Source organism: Agelaius phoeniceus, chromosome Z, assembly GCF_051311805.1.
Source record: "Agelaius phoeniceus isolate bAgePho1 chromosome Z, bAgePho1.hap1, whole genome shotgun sequence".
Lineage (NCBI taxonomy): Eukaryota > Metazoa > Chordata > Aves > Passeriformes > Icteridae > Agelaius > Agelaius phoeniceus.
Window position 1 is genome coordinate 90,126,660 of NC_135303.1, and position 20,634 is coordinate 90,147,293.

The window sequence follows — 20,634 nt, forward strand, 5'->3', positions numbered from 1 at the left end:
ACCCTCCCACTGGCTGTCCCCTCCTGTCAGGAGCTGTGCAGAGCCACAAGGGCCCCCCTGAGCCTCCTTTGCTCCAGGCTGAGCTCCCACATCTCCCTTGGTCACTTCTCACCAGACCTGTGCTCCAGACCCTTTCCCGTCTCCGTTCCCTTCTCTGGACATGCTCCAGAGGATCTCAAATGGCTCCCACAAACTGTGATAAAGGAAATGAGCAAAGAACCGAATCTCCACTCTTAAATCTCCCTGAATCTCACATAATTGGAACCAAGATACATGATTCATGCGCAGAATTTATAATTTGGATGTCTAAAGTTGAGCCCTATTCAGAGTATCCATACTCTCTGCTCTTTTTGATATACTTAAGTCAAAATTCTTTGCACCAAAAGTGATTATTAATCTCTTAATAATGCAAATAATACCAACAGACAGCAAAATGAAAAATAAAAACACAAATTTAAGAATATGGTTCAAAGGCATGCACCAATATTCTTGTACATTCTTCATTTCTTGTTTTGAACAATGATGAATATGGAAAATAGAGGCAATATTGCTACATCTACATAATCAGTGTGAATACCCTTGGGAGACAGTCCTTGGAGACAAATTGATCATTTTATATGAATTTTTTATGCCACCTCAGATAAGGCCAATAAATATATGGAGAATGATGAATGAAAGAAAAAAAAGGAAACAAAAATGAAAACAAACAATTTTGGGGCTCAAATCTAGTCGTGATCTGCTCAGTCCAATCTAAATATTTATTTTCTAGATAAAGAAAGAGAATGAGAATTAATTTAGGGAAGGTCTACACATGCATTCACATTTTATATAAGAGCAGAAATGTTCTGGAACATTTTTGTACCCTAAATACAAATGTGAATAGAACTTTTGTGGCAATATGCCTCTACCCAGATCTAGCAGATGTGTCCCACCATTGTCCTCTTTAAATTTTAATGAGTTTGTATTTCCCTTGCTTTATACTTTTTCATTATTGTACCTTCAAAACCAATAAAATCTTTATTTCACATTTTTTGGTACTCATTATATAAACCTAAAATATTTCCAGCTACATTTTGCTTTTTTTTTTTTGTCTGAAATTTCACCCCCGCGCTTCCAACATCTTATTAAAGATGAGTAAATGCTATTTTATTTGATGCATTGGTGAATGCAGCACTTCGTTAGGGAACCTCATGGAAATTCATGTGCTTAATGCTAGAGTGCTTTCCATCCCACACCCATTTCAATTAGAGTTTGACATTGACACAGCCTTAATGCCCTCAACTGCTCATTTGACACAATCTCATGCAGTGATATCTCACCAAAACAGGAAGCTGCTCTCGCATCTCGTTTGCATTATGTATTCATTTTAAGATTAGTCACATGGTTAATGAGCATCTTGGAGCCTGTCCAGTTTGCTGCTCTATGTCGTGTTTCCTTTCCTGACACTCCACTTGCATTAACTCTCTGTTATGTTGCCAAAGACGGCGCAGACTGTAAATTGCTCTTAGCCATTTGTTCCAGAAAATTATCACATCCACTGCCACTTGGAATTTATGCCCATTGTTGACTACAATTAAATATTAAATGCGCGCTAAAATAATTTAATTTTCACAAAGTGCTAAGTTCTGGGTTTTTTTCTTACATACAGTCTAATACTAATTTTACCCTTCCTCTCCCCCTTTACTTATAAAAGTAATGTTTCTGTCTCAAAATTTTGAACTGCAATGCTTGTAGCAGACCTCAAATATGACCATTATACACATTTGATCTTGAAATGGCATTAAACTCAAAGCGACAGCATTAAAATTAGCAATTCAGGTAGCATTTAACTTTTTAATCAATGTTTACTCAATATTTTAAATGAATACTGACACATCTAGTTCTGTATTTATGTGTATGCACACAACATCCGTTAAATTCTTCAAAAGTCTACATAAATCATAAATATAGAGAGAAAAGACATGTAAATAATTCTAAACCTATTTGCATAGCCCTTTCAAGATCAAAATTAACACATTTGAAATATATGTATGTATAACAAACTATTTCACAGGAATCCACAGAAATGAAAACCAGCTGAAATTAGTATTCTACTTCCATGCCAATGCTTAAAATGGGCAATGAAAAGTTTAAAATTATAAAGTGATTATCAATATTTTGGTAGCCCCAGGGTCATCAACAGCTTGCCCTTAAAACTGAAAGTGATAGACTTATGGGATTTCAGGGACAATGATGCTATTTAGAATGGCCCCTCTTTTTCACTACCATCTATTTGTTTTAGGAAAATTAATTAGAAAAACTCCCATCAAGTGCAAGGAGGGACAGCATCAATTCTGTCACTACCTCTTTAAATCTTGTCTAAATTTGCACAGTTAAGCATCATGGTCACTGCCACCACAATGTCATATCATAGAAAACAAAGAGAACGTAATAGGTAGTGCAAGAACATCAGAAAAAAATTAGGTGGGTATTTATTAGAGTCTTTTGTACATGTCAAGCAAATGAGACAATCCACCTTATCTTAATGCTCATCTGAAGAGCTGTAGTCTCAATCCTTTGGTTAACACTGGAAATCTGTGGATTATAATTTAAACACACTATTGAAATTTTTTTCTGGACAGGATCACCCATTCAGTGACTTCCACAGGAACCTCTCTTCCTTAAAAATGCCCAGAAAAAGGAAACTGCAGGTACACAGAACTATTTATTTCCAAAGAAGTACCCCAAAAAAAAGTGAGGCCGTGTGCCCATAAATGTTCAGGACAGCACATAGGTTCCACAAACAACCTAAAAATTGCTGAGGAATTGAAGGGGCCTGGAATGCATGGTACAAGGAAAAGGCAATAAATTCATATCCAGAGAGATCAGGGATCTCAGAGAGAGAAGAAATATTGTATTTAATTTTTTGCTTTGTCACTCAGACAGCTTGAATATAGATTTCATATGTGGCCCGTTTTGTAATTTCTGCATCATCTGCTGCTCGGTTACAGTGAGAAACAAAACTCTGGCTGGAGACATCACTGCTCTGATCTTAGATGATAACTTCCCCATGACACAAAGCATTTGTGTTTATCTCCTCATGACTTTAGAGGAATAACCTTTTCCCCTGACATCAGCACAGTCTTGGTCCTGGAAGTGCTCATTTTGGATTCCCTTATTTTCTTTAGGCTGATGGGCTAAATAGTAAAAATATCGTTACTACAGGATGTGTAACTAAACATGAGATTAATTCTGTGAGGTGAGACCAGTAGTTTAAAAGTAGTAAAAACAATCTCAACAGTATAAACTTTTTCAGTGGGCTGTCGTTTGAAAATTATGAATTTGTTATTAGAGATGTGATAGCAAGTGATTCCTTCTACTTCTTTTTTGGTTTTATGTACAATTTTAAGGGGTCATACACAAATTTACCTAAGGAAAAACATACATACTTAGCCCAAGATCATTCTCTTCTGTTTGGTATGTGTTTTAGAGCCCAGATAGTAATATGACTCTTTCAGGAGGTCCTCATCGTGTTCTGAGAAAGAGAAGTGCTGAAGAGAAAAACTTGTACTTCCAGTTCTGTGTCTAGCCAGCTGGGTGAGATGGAATTCAATAATTCCCTGTTCACTTTTAGCCTCTCTCCTCTTCTTTAGTGCTGGTTTTACTGAGTAGAAACACTTTCTCACCCAAGGAGACCTTCATCCTGATCAAGTCCTCAAGGCATTCCTGCAGTATGTACTTTGAATGCACCATATAAGCTTTCCTTCTCTTGAAGGATGATTATCTATTATGCATATTGTGGTGGTGTCTAGAGACCAATAAGTTAAGATTATGACGAGATACAACATAGGAATAAATACTGATGGCAGGTGAATATCTAATAATAAAGATGGATGTATGTACATAATTTAGTGATGTCGATAACTAATAATGTTCCTCTTTTCCAATTAGATTTAATGATTTCTTTTTTTTTTCCCTGAGAAAAACAAATGAATTTGTAGCAATTCCACAGTAGTTTTGCCTTCTTTAGAGATGACACATCCCATTGGTGTTTTGCAATTTTTTTTAACAGCTATAAAATTCCTAGTGACATGAAGAGTTTACATATTTTTTCATTATTTAAGTTACAACCATTTACCAAGAGTTAAAATCCAGGAAATGTGGAATACTATAGAAATAACAGATAAAAATTAAAACTGTCATTGTCTGCTCTGTGGAGCGACACAATAATTTTATAGAAGTTAAAGATGAGTTTGAAATACTTGAAAATTTCAAAGAAAACAAATTTTTTTTTGTCTGAGAGGAACTGATTTCTCTTTTTTCCCCCAAAAAAATGTTTGGAAATGCAGATGGTTTTCATGCTTTCTCCACTTATTGGACCCAGTTCTGCCATCATTTCCTTGTTATAATTAAATATTTCACATGGATAGTGTGTATAAATGTAAGTATAAGTAAAACTAAGTAATAAAGGCACTCTTAAATTAATAAATATGCAATTCTGATAGTCACTCAGCATTTAAAGTTTATTTCAGATAAAAACATGTATTCTCATATAGTGTAAAACAGATATATGTGAATTTCTATATTCACAAGTTTATAAAGTAGGTAAATCCAACAAAGTTAGCAGAGTGTCTAGTCCCAGAGCACAACTCCATTTGATTGAGTAGTCATTTTATGTTCCTAGAGGAGGTCAGCTAAGACTTTAATATGGGAAATAGCACTAAAATAACAGAACTTTAAAAAGCAGACAAACACATCCCACTCCAGATTGGATTTTTCACCTTCTTTAGTGATTTTGTTTCATATTCTGTAGTTATAAATGCATGATATTAATAGCTACAATGCATAAATAGCAGAACCCTGTTTTTGAAAGAGATTTTGCACAGAGAGCATCAGGAAAAAGTATCTATGGTAAGGCCATGACACAACTCGATTGTCATCACAAAAATAAGGTGTAATCTAAAGTTTGAAAACCTTGCTTCTATCTAAGGGCCTTTTAGAAACAGCTTCTCACTCTCTCACTGTAGCATTCACATTTTGTGAAAAAATCTCTTTGCCCAAGATTTTTCTCCTGGGAAGCTGAGAAGCCTCAGAGAAAAGGAAAACAATGTTTTCCTTATTTGCTTCTCTTGTGTTGTGCTCACATGTGGAATGTGTTTGGAGATTGTTTACTTACAAGTGATTGTTTTATTAGATTGTGGTGTGAGTTATTTTGACTCTTTGGCCAATCAGGGCCAAGCTGTGTTGTGACTCTGGAAAGAATCATGAGTTTTTAGCATTCAGTAAGTATGCTTTCTGTATTCTTAATTATAATATAGTATTCTTTAATATAATATAGTATTATAAAATAATAAATTAACCTTCTGAGAACAGAGAGTCAAATTCACCACTCTTGCCTTCATCAAGACATTCCTAGCAAATACAATATCTCCCAGTCTCACACAGGCAGAGAAACTGAAAGGGATGAAGGGGAGAAAAACCTATACTCACCTATAGTTGGGTCATGGTAGTCAGGGAATCGATGGCTGATGAACTGCATTGTCATTGCTGCAGAGGAAGGAGAGGGAAGAAAAAATAATTATATCACCACCATGGAATAGGAACAGCCAGAAGAACACATGGATAAGTCACTCATGCAAGTATCAACTCAGATTGTGAGTGCAATTTTGTTCTATATCTACTTCTGCAACAATGCATTGGCTTTCCATTGATAACTGAGAGCTGATAAATGAAGAAAAAATATTAATTAAACCTCTTTAATAGTCTTAATTTCCAAACTTCATTGTACCACTCCTGTGTACAAAGTTTTTAACACTTGGTAAATACTGTTAATCTGATATTGCATTCAATTCAAATTGCTATGACAAAACATAAAACATGATTTACAAGACTGATTTGTACAGGTTTTCACAGTGCTACAAAATGCCACCTACTGGAGTGCCTAATTTGATTTCTGATGTATTTAGCAATACCTAATTCATTAAACTTGATGCAAGAGGTGAAGTCTTCTCTTAACCACCCAGAGAACCTTTCTTCTGAAGAGACTGTTCCATGACTGAATATCAACTGCTTTTAGGAAAGTTACATGAGACTTCAGGAAAACTGCATTCTGCCATTTGGAATAAGTGGCAAGCCATGAAAGTGGAAATTGAAATAGGTGGAAAGTTATGAATTGGAAGTGAAATTCCAATTTATGTAGAAACACATAAACTTTCATGTCCTGTCCAACATAACATCTGAAGTTCATGGGCCTTGAAAAACCATGAAAGTAACTTGGCTATTCAGTGACTACAATAACATCATCAGCAATTAGATGAACTTGGGAATTTACATTTTCTGTGTCGTTTTTTCCTCATAAATTTGAATTTCAAATAATTTGAATCTCCCAAACAATGACAGTTAGAAATAAAAAACTTTTAAAAGTAAAATATGTGAATTCTAATTAAATAGAAGGGGGGAAAAGGGTCAAAGAGAATTTTAAAAATACTGTTTGATTGTTAAACCATTTTCTTTCTATTTTTTTTCTGGCATTAAAATTCATCTACAGCTACTATATAGATAGTTGTTTAAAAAGGTAGCCTACCTGAAACATAACTATCAGTCACAAACCAAGAAATCCAACATGAGATTTTGCCTCTTGTCTTGAACATCTCAGCTGCTTTCAACAACATGCACAGCAGAAGTTATGAGCAAGATGAGAGACATTTTAAAAATCTGCATATAAATATGCAGATTTGTCTTTTCAAACAGCATTGTTTTAGTTTTATACTTGTCCTTCTCGTATTTTTAAGAAACAGAGGCTAGGGAGATAGTTTTATAAAATGATAAAGAGAAGAAGTATTAAACATTTATTAGCATGTTAATAAATTATTGCATCTTTAGTGTAGATAAATATAAATGCTAAGAAGCAGCATTATAAATTCATAGATACCCAGAGAGGGTAACTGTGTAAGAAAAAGCTCATTCATGCCCATATATATTATAGGGCAATAAATCTATGTACAGTCACACTCATGTCTTCTGTATTATATGTCTTCAGATGCGTTACTTTTAAGCACTATACACGTTTGACATTTTTATTTCCAGGAGAGACACATGTTTTGGTTTTTTTTAATTGTGACAGAGTTTTAGCCACCTCTGTTCTGATTGCTGTTAGTGGTTTATGAAGAACAAATTCATGTCTGATGTGATCTGCCTACTTTGCTCTTAGGAGCTAGCAGAGATGCTGCTCATATGGTTTATGCCTACACATTTCCAGCTTTCTGAGGCCCTATACCACAAATTAATTCAATTTGCTTCACTACCTGCTACTTTTTCTTGCCAAGCTTTTTTTTTTTTTCTTTAAAAACACCCCAAACTATTCTGCATCTGATCTCATTCTGTTTCCTTCTGGAGCTATGCCTGCGTCACAAAATCTGTAGTTATAATTGAAACAAAAATTCTCAGAGGACAGGCAGAACCCATGGTAAATGTTTTTCCTCTCGCCTGAGACAGTCACGAGTCAATACATCATTTATATCCTCATCAAATTCACAGGATTCAAGGGGACTGAAATAATCATGACTGAAAGAATCATGTTGTATTAAATATCAAATTTTCTATTGTGGCATGCAAAAGTGGAAGTGTTCCAAAGGAACGTGAAGGTGAGGACATGGTTTAGTGGAGGCATTTGCAGTGCTGGGTTAATGGCTGGACTTGAGGATCTCAGAGATCTCCTCCAATCTGAATGGTTCTATGTTTCTATGATTGTATACAAAATTAATCTGGAGAGGTACAGAATTTGAAAAAGGTATCAAGAGAAACGCTCAAAATAATGAAATAAGAACTCCTTACTTTAATCTCCTCAGGAAAATGATGAATAAAAGCTCCCTTCTTTACACATTTTGTCCCACAGTTTCTTCCCTGACAGCCCTTTGTCACAGGCTCCTCCTAATAACCAGGGGAAGGAACTTCTTTGGCCTCTTTACTCTTTGTCACCTCTCACCCGGGGATTTAGCACTCTCTCACAGGAAGAGGGTACAGAAGGAATTGAGGTACACACTGATCTTTTTAATCACTGAATTAAAATGCAAGATAAGGAAATTGGTGTACAGGTAGTGGGAATTGCAACTCATCTTCCTCTGTGTGATCCTTAAGATAAGAATTTGCATTTTCTGCTATACCAAACTTCAGAAAGTATTTTCAGAGCAGGCATAGCTGGTCACTTCATCTAAGGGAAAGCAATAACTGATGTGCGGCTACAAAAAATAAGTTCCTTATATCAGGAGAACAAAGGACAAAGTCTCCAAACATTTGATGTGCAACAACAGCTTTGTCCAGTTCTACCAGGCATTCCACAGGCTCGGCTGCTGGATGTGCAGAAATTAGCTCTGAATGATGGCTGAACGTTGGTGGAGTGCTTCCCAAAGGAAAACGACCTTCAATCACCACTGGCATAAAACCAAGAAGCTCAGCTGGAGCCTCGGGAATTAGACCTGCCCTATCTGGGCTTCCCAGCAGGACACCTGCCTCAGCTGGAATATGCCTCTTCATTGCTACTAACATCAGCTCCAAAGTCATTTTCCAGAGTGAATTAATTTTGAAAACTAACAGAAAAATTGTATTGGTATTTCATGCTGTGTGTTGAAAATATTCTCCTTGGTCCCGCGGTTTTCCACATCCATTACCTTTTTTTTACCCCTCGTATAAATTAACAGTCACACCTAACAAACTTAAACTGTCATTGAATATTATGTGAACTTTCTCCTTTGTTAATCCAAATTATACTACACCAAATTTTTGCAGGTCTATGAATTAGGGACCCTTGATTCTGATTTATGCCACAAACAAAGCACAAAATGTGGCTTTAAAGAAGGATTTGAAAATAGAATATATACCTAGGACTGATTCTTGAATAAACACATATACATGTAAAAACAATGTTGGTTAAGAAATGGTTAAAAAACCAAATCAAACCAAGCAAAACCCTCTTAATCCATAGCAGATATTGTGAAACATTTTGAATTGCAAGTTGTCTGAAAATTTTTAATGAATATTTTATGACACTGTGAAGATCATTTCATTTAAATAGGACATGTACATCACACAGAAGCTATGATAAGTAAAAGGATCATTGTTTCAGACGAATAGCATCTTCTTTATATCCATCTGTGGCTAAGCAAATGCAGGTTGCCCCAGCTGAGCAAATGTAAGCCTGACATACATGAGTGACTATGCAACTTTAAAGTTTTCCTGTCTTTTTGAAACAAGAAAGGGGTTCAGATCCTTCAGATCAAATCCTTTAGATTATTATTTTTTTTTGCAAACATGCTCATACAGTGTTCTTTAACTATCTAAAAGGCTGTACTTTACACCTGTGCTGGCATAGAAATATATATGTTTCCTTTAAATAATAAACTTAGTCCAGTCCTGTCTTCTACTTTCAATATAATTTTAAATCCCTCTTAAAATTATTTTATTTTCCACTGAATAGAAAACGCCATGCTTAGAAAAAGGCTGAGGTCACATATTTATTCTGAAGCAAAAATAAAATTCATCTCAAGAAAGAATTAATCTTAAAAATATATAAGTGTGAGTGTTAGTGTTCAGAAACACATGATCACATAAGCAATTATATGGAGGTGCTTTTATTAAGAGCTCTGGGTGCCAGGAGTATTCAACTCAAATTTGACTCCGACCATACATCTGAGATGAACATGTTTTTGTATTCTATCGTTATATAACTTTCATGTTAATTATTAAACTTATATTGTTCTGTTGTATACATAGATTTCAGTCAAGCATGGCATCTCATGGTGCCCCCTTAAATTTCTAACATAGTTTCTCATGATTCTTCTTCTGATTATACAATAATTATATTTAGTTACTAAACAATCATCACATCTAACAATTATATCATTTATCCTACTGCTTACACAGGTGCAACACAAAGCCTAACATTTCATAACATAATCTATTTTAACATTTTCCCAGGTCCCCACTATCATGAGTGAGTTCACAAGCCAATAGGAAAAATGTTTTGGTACTCCTACAGCTGTGAAAGCAGATAGAATAGAATCCCACTCTTCTCCTAATTTTTTCTAAATTTTATTTCTACCAAAAACTTTGAAAGCAGTCCTACACTTATTTTTCAAGGTTGGAGAGTACGTTGCAAGCTTACACAATATTTGTTATGCTAATAGTATCCCTGATCTGAATATTTCATTCTTCCTGTCCCTCTTTATTCACCCAAGAGCTTCCACATATTGACATTCTCCTGGGAGATGGCATAATAAATCTGTTTCCAACAGAATCTTTGCCCTCATCACAAATCCTACAGCCCTAATCAAAGTACAAATCCTAAGCCCTCTAACAAAATTACCGCAGTAGTTGCATCTCAGAGACCAGTGATTACACAGGGTAGAATTCACATAATTTTAATTTAGATCCACCCTTCCAGTGGATCCTTAACCCATGTTTTCTATAAAGATTGAGGTTTCAATGAGACCAGTATAGAAGATGGACATTAAAAAATATAATATAGTAAAGTGAGTGGATTTGAGAATTACTTCATGATGCTCATGAAAAAAGAAGAGACCACATAGGTATTATTACAATAGGGAAGGTGTCAAAGAAACTACAGAGTCTAAAAACAAAGAGTGCAACATAATAAGAGACATTGTCTTGGGAAAAGAATAAATAAATATGTTTTATTTAAAAATTTAACATGCAACCTTGCCTCTGTCTATATGGAATGTTAAAAAATTTCTAAAACATGGTCTGGGCAAGTTGGATATACTTTATTTTATTAATTAATAAAGAATTTGATTATTAATAAATATATAAAAATTATATTTTATCAAAATTAGACTATTTCAATAACTAGGCAAGAACTATATTGCTACTATTTTATTTCTGAAATACTAAAGAGTTTGAACAGTTCTGATCTGTCTGGTGCTTTCATACCCACAAGACCTTAGGAGTCATCTAAAATGTATTGCCTTTTCAGAAGTTCATGCCCGAAGACTGTAATGCTTACTTCTATTTTGTTAGCTTGGAAAAATTACAAATATCCCTATAACTAATTATGGATTTTTAGATTGGCATATTTGATAAATCATCATTTGCGATTATTCCTCTACCCACTGAATTTTAACCAACAGACACCGAGCAAGTGAGTGCCCCCAACATGGGCAAGTGCTGGATTCTGCACCTGGGTTGGAGCAACCCTGGGTGTGCAGACAGAGTGGGGAATGGACCCTGGAAAGCAGTGCCATGGAAAGGGACCTGGGTTCCTGGTCAGTGGCAAGTGGAATTTGGGTCAGCAGTGCCCTGGCAGCCAGGAGGGACATCCCTGTCCTGGGGACATCAGGCCCAGCATCCCCAGCAGGGCAAGGGAGGGGATTGTCCCACTCTGCTCTGGGCTGGGGCGGCCTCACCCTGAACACTGTGAGCAGTTTTGGGTGCCTTTCTCTATATGAGAGAGATATCAAACCTTTAGGAGGATCCAAGGGAGGCCATGAGGGTGGTGAAGAGCCCTGGGGGGAAGGAGGGGCTGAGGGCACTGGGTCTGTCCAGCTGGAGAAGAGGAGGCTGAGGGGAGACCCCAGGGCAGTCCCAGCTCCCTGTGAGGGAAGAGGAGGGGCAGGATCTGATCCCTGCTCTGTGACAGGGACAGGACCCCAGGGAATGGCCTGAAGCTGTGTCAGGGCAGGTTTAGGTTGGGTATCAGGAAAGGTTCTTCACCCAGAGGGTGTTTGGGCACTGGAACAGCTCCCCAGGGAATGGGCACAGCACCAATCCCAGCAAAGTTTGGACAATGCTCTCAGGGACTCAAGGTGGGATTGTTGGGGATGGTGCCGTACAGGACAAAGAGTTGAACTCAGAGATCCTTGTGGGTTCCTTCCAACTCAGAACATATTTTCATTCTGTTATTCTGTGAATAGTAGGAGGTGAAGACAGGGTTTGGGTTTTTTTCAATAACCCAATGAGCTCTATGAACGACCTTAATACTCACAGTAACAGAGTTGCTGGAGACACCAATAATTATGAAATACATTTGGAGGAGAAAGAAATTTCAATATTCTCTAAATGCAACCTGAGAGATTTCATCTGTGTTCAGTTTCTGCAAGTTTAATGACTCAAGGTCAGAAAGACTGAGAAAAGCAAAAGGTATTAAAATTAAACAAAAATTTTGCTATGAAACAAATGAGAAATATTAGCTATGAATTAATTTAGGCTATGGACCAGGAAATATGTTTAGGCATCATATGAGGGCTCTTCTGGAACAAGATTCAGACATGGAAAATGGAAAAAACCTTTTTGATTTGAAATAGTTTTTTTAAGTGAAAGGATTGAATCAGTGAAATATTACATGTTTTTGGAGATTTTTTCCCCCTCTATTTTCAGTTTCAGGTAGGGAAAATGTTAATTTAATGTATAGCATTTTAATAAGGATGACATCTAGAATCTGATACACAACTAATATCAGTTCTGGAAATGAAGGTTTGGTTTCCTGAAATATTACATGCTTTAGTTTTCAAAAACTTTATAAAACTTTTTGCTTTCCAGGAAGAAATTTTCATCTGGAAATCATTGTTTTCTAAAACACAAGGATAATTTAAATGGCCCTAGATTTATGATCTTCTTGTGGTTGGAGGGTTACCAGAAGAACCTGAAGGAGTTTCATATACAATTAATGAAGTCACAGCCAGCCCATCTTCAGCCTTTATGGCTTTGAACACAATATGTTGCATTTCTGAGTTTGTTTTCCTACAATTTCCTAAGAACATTTTTCTCTATTGGCTGGGTGACAGTCTCTCAAAGGAGTATGTGATTGGAGTATGTAAGATATTTCTTTTGGTTTTATTTGCATTTATTTTATCTACACATGCTGCATATATATTACAGTATGTTTTAGAATAAATAACTGATTGGTTTAGTCACCTGAACAAAACAAAGGGAGTGGTGTGGTCTGAGGAGCATTTATTTGGGTCAAAAAGATATGTGAGAAGAAGAGTGATGTCTAATACCTGGTATTTTTTATTGTACTTCATGAAATTTAAAGAGTAAAGGGCAGGTACCTAGAGATACAGAGCAAATTTTCTAGCAATCAGGTATTTTTGTAGGTTGATTATAGTTATTTTAAATAGTACGATTGCTCCATGACATGGTAAATGGTAAAGTGTATAGCTAGATCAAAAACTTTGATTTTTTTAAAACTGGTTGCAGTAAACTCAAAGATCTCACCCCACAAAAATGTACTTATATCTTCATAGTGCCAGAGGACGTGAGCATTTCTAAGCAGAAGTTTTTATGTCTTTTACTCTGTTCTTCCCCAAACACCCCTACAGACTAGAGGCACTGACGGGAGATCAGTCTCGAGACATCCTTGTGGTGGCCCAGTACAGCCATTTTTATATTGCCATACCCTTTAAGGAATTGGCCAAAAGCTTTACCACTTGTTTCGGGAGTGAATGCTGCAAGATCTGTGAGCTGCAATTATTAATCTTTCAGGTGTTACAATGTATTATTTATTGAGCATTAGCTCTGAAATGAAGGCAAGAGGAATTTTATTTCTGTGTTAAGCACATTCTGGTGTACAAGAAAAATACAGAAGATTTTTGTAATACAATCTCCTGCATAGGCTGGGATGCTGCTACAGAACTGAATTTTTATACTTTGGGGTTTTTTTGCTAAATTGGTGGATGTTTTTTTCACCTATGGAAGCAGACATCTACTGAAAAGAATATCAGGCAGCAGAAAGGAACAGTCTTAAAATCAAAAGTCTTTTAAATCTAATTTGTATTATTAGAATGAAAATTAAACACACAAAACCCCATGCAAATTTTAAATAGAAAATCAAGTTACTATGGTAGCTGGAGCAGAAACAGGGAACTTGTCCACTCTTACCACTGTAAAGTAAGAGCAGACTGTAATCAAAATATGTTGAGAAAGGCAGAGAGAGAGAAAGGCAGATACTTTCTTTGGAAAATAGTCAGTTTTTAATTACTCCTCTTGCATCAAAATGAAACAAAAGGCTCAATGCAGAAACCTATATGTTGAGACAATGAGTAAAAATAAATAATTAGGAAGAAGGTGAGTGGAAAAAAAAGGTAGAAAAGCATATTTTGTTTTTGATGATCTTGAATGAATAGATAAAAATCACTACCCAGAGAGCAGTTCTCACCCTAGTCTCTTCTATAATCATTGGATGTAGAGATACGAATTCTCAATATTTTCCTTTAAGGTGTCATTAGTAGAAAAATGATAAATACTAGGCAGTGGTTACAGTTTTCCAGCATGGACTGAAGGATGAACAGAGAAAATGGGCAAAAAATTCGTCCAAGACATGAGAAACTTGTAGGAAAACACCATTCAGGTAAAGTGCTCTCATGTCAGAAAAGTTTCATGTCTTCTGAATCAGCACAGTCCAGTGAAAAATGGCTGTACTGAAGACTTCTAACTCCCATCAATATCTACATCCAGACTCAGTTCCAGGTCAGAAGGCAGAACACACTGCGTTGTAAAATTTGTGTTAAAAATTCCATTTACTGGTTAAGGAAACAAGGAAGAAGATGAAAGTTGCATTTATTGCCCACATAAGAGACATCATCATAATGTGATACAAATTAACGATAATGATAAGGTAGATTGCTACCACTTACAAACCATTTCCTCCACAGTGTATCCCCGATCCCTTCTCAGAAATTCTCCCACAAAAATACTGAACATTTCCCTACCCTGCTTAGCTTATGTGACTTGACAAGATGCCTTAATAAACAGAAATTACTGCTGGTAAATGCTCCCATTAGTGCATTTTCCCACCGTGTTTCTTCCATCAAGTTAAAATCAGAGAGAAAACTTAATGTGTCTTCTACTGTTCTTCAGTTAGCAAATCCAATGGCAACTTAAGCCTTCCATTAGTGAGCAATCCAAAATATAATGACATAAATAGGTTTTAAAGCAGGCTCCAGGATAATGTGATTTTTAAAGCAGAATACATTAAATAAAGCTAGAAAGACTCAATTTTCACATATTATTTCAGAGAAGAATAGAACTGATCTTGAACTATTGCAGATAGACACATTTCAATTAAAGTCAATGGTTAGTACTCTTTTTTACAAAGAGAATACAGCAAACAAGAAATATAGGGTCGTTCTTCATACAAGGGGACTCTGGCTTGCTGCTAGCAGCCTCAAGTATCATAACTTCACTGAGAAAAACCCTTTCAAAAAAGGATAAAGTCATTTCACTCAATGGAAAGAAAAAAAACCTCTCAGCAACCACATTTATTTCTCTCCCTCTCCCATTCTCTTTTTAACCGTTGACGTGTTTCCCTGTAATGATAGCTTGAGATGCCCAGGCTTGCTTTGCTCCTGTTTCAGGCAGTGGCAAATTGAGGTTGTTTGCAGCTTTGCTAACATTAACTAGTGGTTAGCTCCTGTGCTTCCTTCCACGTGAAATTACACCCCATGCATCAAGCAGTGAGGAATTGGCAGTGACAGCAGCTGTATTTTCCTGTGAGTGGGAGAGAGTAGCTGCTGTTCTGTAACCTGGCACCAACTTTTCTGAACACCAAACCTATGGTTTGGAAAATTGATGACACGTCAGAGAGGAAGACACAGCTCTTCCATTTAAATCCTCTCAGAAATCTTATTCAGGGTTAAAGTGGAGATGAGGTTTTTATTCATTCTATTCTTTCCAATGCCAGGTTTTCTCAATGTATAGGGAATTGAGGATAAGATCCAGATTCACGGATAATATCGGCAGCTAATTCCCTCTGACTAAACAGGCTTTAGGTGTTTGTCTGCCCATGGTGATCTGTACTATAACCTTTTGTGCCTCTCTCGAACACTCAGGTGTCTTTTTGAAAGTTTATAGAACCAGGGAATTCTTTAGGTTGGAAAGGACTTCCAAGCCCAACCATTTTCCCAGCACTGCCCAGGCCACCACCAACCTTTGTCCCCAAGTGCCACATCCTCATGGCTTTTAGATCCTCCAGGGGTGAGGACTCCAACACTGCCTTGGGCAGCCTGTTTGTAAAGCCTGCAAATGCTTTACAAACCTTTTAGTAAAGATATTTTTTTTCCAATATTCAATCTAAGACTTTGGCTCAACTCCATTTCTTCTTGTTACCTGGGAGAAGATATTGACCTGCACCTGGTTCCAACCTCCTCTCAAGGCAGTTGAAGAAAGTGATGAGTGTTGTTGATGATTAAAATTATGATCTTGTTTCCTCTGCTGATATAACTTCCATTGAAATTAAAATACTGTGAGAAAATTGGTTTATGATGAAATTTGAGACAGAAAACTGTACCAAATAAAGGAAAATTTACTGGTTTGGATTGATAGCATCAACATTTTTAAAGTATGAAACTGATTTAATAACACTACTGTTATATATTTTATAATAAATTACATATATTTACCCTTCTACTATAAATTAACATGATTTATAGATAAGTATTTATCACTTTCATAATTATTTTTTCATTTTTGTTTATTAATGTAGTTTAATATGCTGGTTTTCCTTTTCAGTAAAAATGTAAGCAAAATCTAAAACATTGTATTTTTATCAGAAATTCTCTCATCCTTTCTTTCAATATCTGACACATGTTTTTCCTTTAATAAACATGGTGGTCAAATAATATTTAAAGGAAGTAGGCTAACAAAGAAGGAATTTCTGAAGATACATCTTAAGTCAGAAAACTGACTCCAGAACATTATTAAAATCCCAAAAAGTATTTTAATTCCTCAAAAACATTTGATTCTTCCCAGAATGTTGTCCTCTATAATTTATTTCCTAAACATATATTTTAATTTATATTTCTCTTAGTGGATTTTTTTTCTCAGTGGAGCTAAACCTGCATTATGAGTGGAGAAGTGTTCCTCACTGCTGAGGTGACTGCACTCAACATATTTTACTTGTCATATCTCAGATATTTTCTCTCTTAGCTAATTAGGCAACACTTCACAACAAAGTCAAACCTGCCACATTAACTCTTGCACCAAACACGAGTTCTTAATGCCTTTGCTACTGTACTGAAAATGTTTCTGTAAGATCAGGGAAAGGTGAAGTTTGCTTCTCTCCCTGCATCCGCACATGAACACATCCAAATCTAAAAGCCTGGTAATTATGAACTGTTAACCAAAAAATGAATCAAACTATTGAGAAAGCCTGGAATGGAGGAAAATGAGATGTCCAAGGTGGAGAAGTTCTGTGTTGTAACTCAGAATATGGTTATGGAGGGAAAATAAAAATCACAAAGGAAACAATATTCAGAGAGTCAGAGAAAAAATTTGGCTTGAAGGAACTTCAAAGACCAACCCCCTGCTCTGAGCAGGGATATCTCCCACTAGATGAGGAATCTCAAAATCTCATCCAAGCTGGCCTGGGAACTTTAGACTTGCTGTAATAGACGTCCTACACTTCTAAACAGTAGCTTTAACATTTTAAGGACGTGGAAAGGAATATAATATCTTAACATCCAAATACTTCAGAGGCTGAAGTTAATCGGGAAGAAGAGAGTTTCTAGACCCAGAAAACAGCAGGTAATTTGGAGACAAACCAACCGGAAATAATGAGCTATCTCAGAGGACAATACTGACCCTTGTGCTTTCTGTTACTTTCACTTTATGTAGTAATCACAGAAAAACTCCTGAGGAACTTTTATGTGATTGAGTGAATCTGGGAGACGTGTTTTGAGCTTTTGACAGCGCTACTAGCTCTCTGTCCTTTGATTATCTGTTCTGTGAATGCTGATGAAACAACATCTTTTCTGCTTCAGTTTCCAAATCTTCAAGCAAACCAAGGCAATACCAACATGGACAGAAGCTCTGAGATTTATGGGATTGCCACATAAGATTTGGCTCTGATGCATTTCTTAACTGTTCACCTAAAACCAAGTTAGTAAAACCATGAAATTTTTAAGAACAAACTTAACCAATCCTTTCAACATGAAATTATGTGGAGGAAAGGAGGCAGGAGGCACGAGATGAAGCATTTTTCACAAGACAATCAAGTTAGTGACAGAGATCAAAAGACTGCAAAGAAAAACTACAAAAAAAGTGAAATGAGGCCTCTCATCCTCTTCCTGCTTTCTCAGTACAAAGTTGGCTGGAAGTTGACATCTGCCAAAAGCACATTCATATGGCTTGACACATGTACGCGCTACATTTTATGGTGATATATTAACAGCAGGCACGGTTGCCAGACAAGTTTGGGGGTGAAAGGTAGCACTTCAGGCACTAAAAGAGGTGATTTATTACAGCATTAGTGTGCCACTGAAAAGGTCAGAAAGCAGCAAAACACATACAAAAAGTTTTAGAGGGTTCATTGTAATTTCACATAGAAAACCTACGTTATCCTATTCAGTCTTGTTTCCTCAGCATGAATAAGAAATGTTAAAGCTCTCAATATGAGCAACATGGAAAGACTTGACAATGTTGGGGTTTTTTTTTCCTACAGCTGGAAGGACTCATGACCCAGGAACACTTAGGCCCCAGAATAGGCTGAGTCTTTCATTCTTCTGGGCTAAACTTACTTTTGTGCATTTCGTAATACACTCTCTGCCCTTGGTGTCATTTATTCTGGTGTGAACCAGCTGTCTCAGGGGTTTATGGTGCTATACATCACCTTCACTTGATGGCTGACAGAAGCCCTATTTGGTGACCCTAGACCTTTCCATGAAAAATCAGCAGCAGGTGAAAAACCCCAACCATACCACTGAGTGACCAAACCAAACTGAAACAACTTTCCAAATCTTCCCACTCTCCCCAGACAAACATAGTGTACAAGTCTTGAAATTTACATTAGAGGCAGAATTCTATTCAGAATTTTGAAATTTAATTTGGAACACAAAACATAATGAGGTGAGATAGTTGAATAAAAACATTTTTGAACTTTGAAAAAGAATCCTTAGAATCAAAATTAACTTCTTGTTCATAAAAGGCCATAAAAGAGAGATATATGTAGCCATTTATGGATTTTCCTAATTACTGTGGAAATTTGTTCTATAATCAGATCATCTTAACAAAAATAATTTTGCCCCATGATCAGGAGATTTACTTCATCTGCTCCATTGTAGGACTAGGATTTATGTTTTCCCATTCTCTACAGTAATTATAACACTGAAATTTTGTATTGGTGGTGCAGAGGCATCATAACTCATCTCCCTAAAAATCATAACTTGACAGCTGAAAACCCCAGAGAAACTTTTTTAAGACAAGCTTATGACTACCTTAAGCACAAAAAACCCACACATCTTCAGGTTACAACAACTGGAAATGTTCCCTTAAGTGTGTGTATATATATATATATATATATATATATATATATATATATTAAAAGAAGCATTTAGGGGCCCAGTGAGTAAGATAATATTGAAGTACTCTGCATGCTAACAGTGTGAGGACATTGTGCTATGCTGATTCAGAAATGACTCAGCTCAGTTACCAGAAAAGGGGAGAATCAGGTCTTTTTCAAAGGTACAGTGATATAGATGTGACAGAATGACTCATCCGTCACCAGTGTTTTAGTCAGCAAAGTCTTTGGCTGAATGGCAAGTATTTATAACTGGAAAATAAAGCCACTCAATCAAAAGGAAGTAAGCAAAAAAGATCTGGGTATTAAGCCTGTTTTTTAACATCTGACTATGAAGTCACTGCATTCCATAACCTGAACACCATTTTAGTGCCAAATCAAATCCATTGAACAATCTGCTTTTTGTATTTCTCTCTATTTCTGATTCAGAGAATATATATTCTGCAGCACTCACCTAAGCACAGAATGAATAATCTCTGTCCATTTTCTTGTGAAAATATATGTTTTCCTCTGCAGTATGTCTTTCACTAGAGGTTTTACTTCAGTTTTTCATGGCATGCATGATAGGCTTGGAACCTCTTCCTTTGAGAGATTCTTGCATAAAAGTGTTGAAGGATATAAACCAAGATACACAGAAATTACTGTGAGCTTCTCCATTGATATTAGCTGGCATGTCATGTAAGTTTTTTACTTGTGCAATGCTCTTTGCACAATGTCCTTCAGCAGGAGTATTTATATATCTTCAAAATAAACCATAATGAGTGAAATTGTAACTCTGAGATCAGTGGCAAACCTTTCTATTTAGGCTGAAATTTCTCTTTAATCTACATATAACTGTCGCTATTTCCCTTTATGTTTTGCAAATGAATACACTTATCACATATAACTTTCCTTTGGTGCATGTATGATTTCATAGTTCAAAATATTGATGTTTTAATAAAGGGGAAAGAAGAGATATTAAACACAGCTTTCTGTTTGATTTTTTTACTAAAAAAAATCAACTCCTGATTATTTTATAAATTGAAAAATATCTTTTCTTGCAAAGAAAGATATTTTTATAAACACTCAGATCTAGAACTCATCTAATTCCTTTAGACAAGATATAAAAAAAAGAGGTATAATTATACAGGATCTTCAAATCTGTGCATAGGTGCAACCCAAGCAAATACAGAGTATATGGACCATGTTCAAATTATTTCCTGCCAATTGCAAATTGACTGATTTCACTTATGACCAAACAGCAAGAGCTGTCAGTGGTATTTGGGAGGTCTTTATTCTCAGATATGCTATTTCATTCAGTAGATTTTATTTTTCCTCAGAAATTTTCTGACAAATATATATAGAGAGAGACA

General features: G+C 36.0%; 1 protein-coding gene across 2 annotated transcripts in view; it reads right to left on the reverse strand.

Annotated features, from left to right (window-relative positions):
* RIT2 (Ras like without CAAX 2) overlaps positions 1 to 20,634 on the reverse strand; it is a 174,322-nt gene that overhangs the window by 117,815 nt on the left and 35,873 nt on the right. For both annotated transcript variants that reach the window (XM_054652030.2, XM_077171405.1), the window contains exon 3: positions 5,470 to 5,526. In XM_054652030.2, coding sequence (XP_054508005.1) covers positions 5,470 to 5,526 — 57 coding nt within the window. The remainder of the gene's footprint in view (positions 1 to 5,469; positions 5,527 to 20,634) is intronic.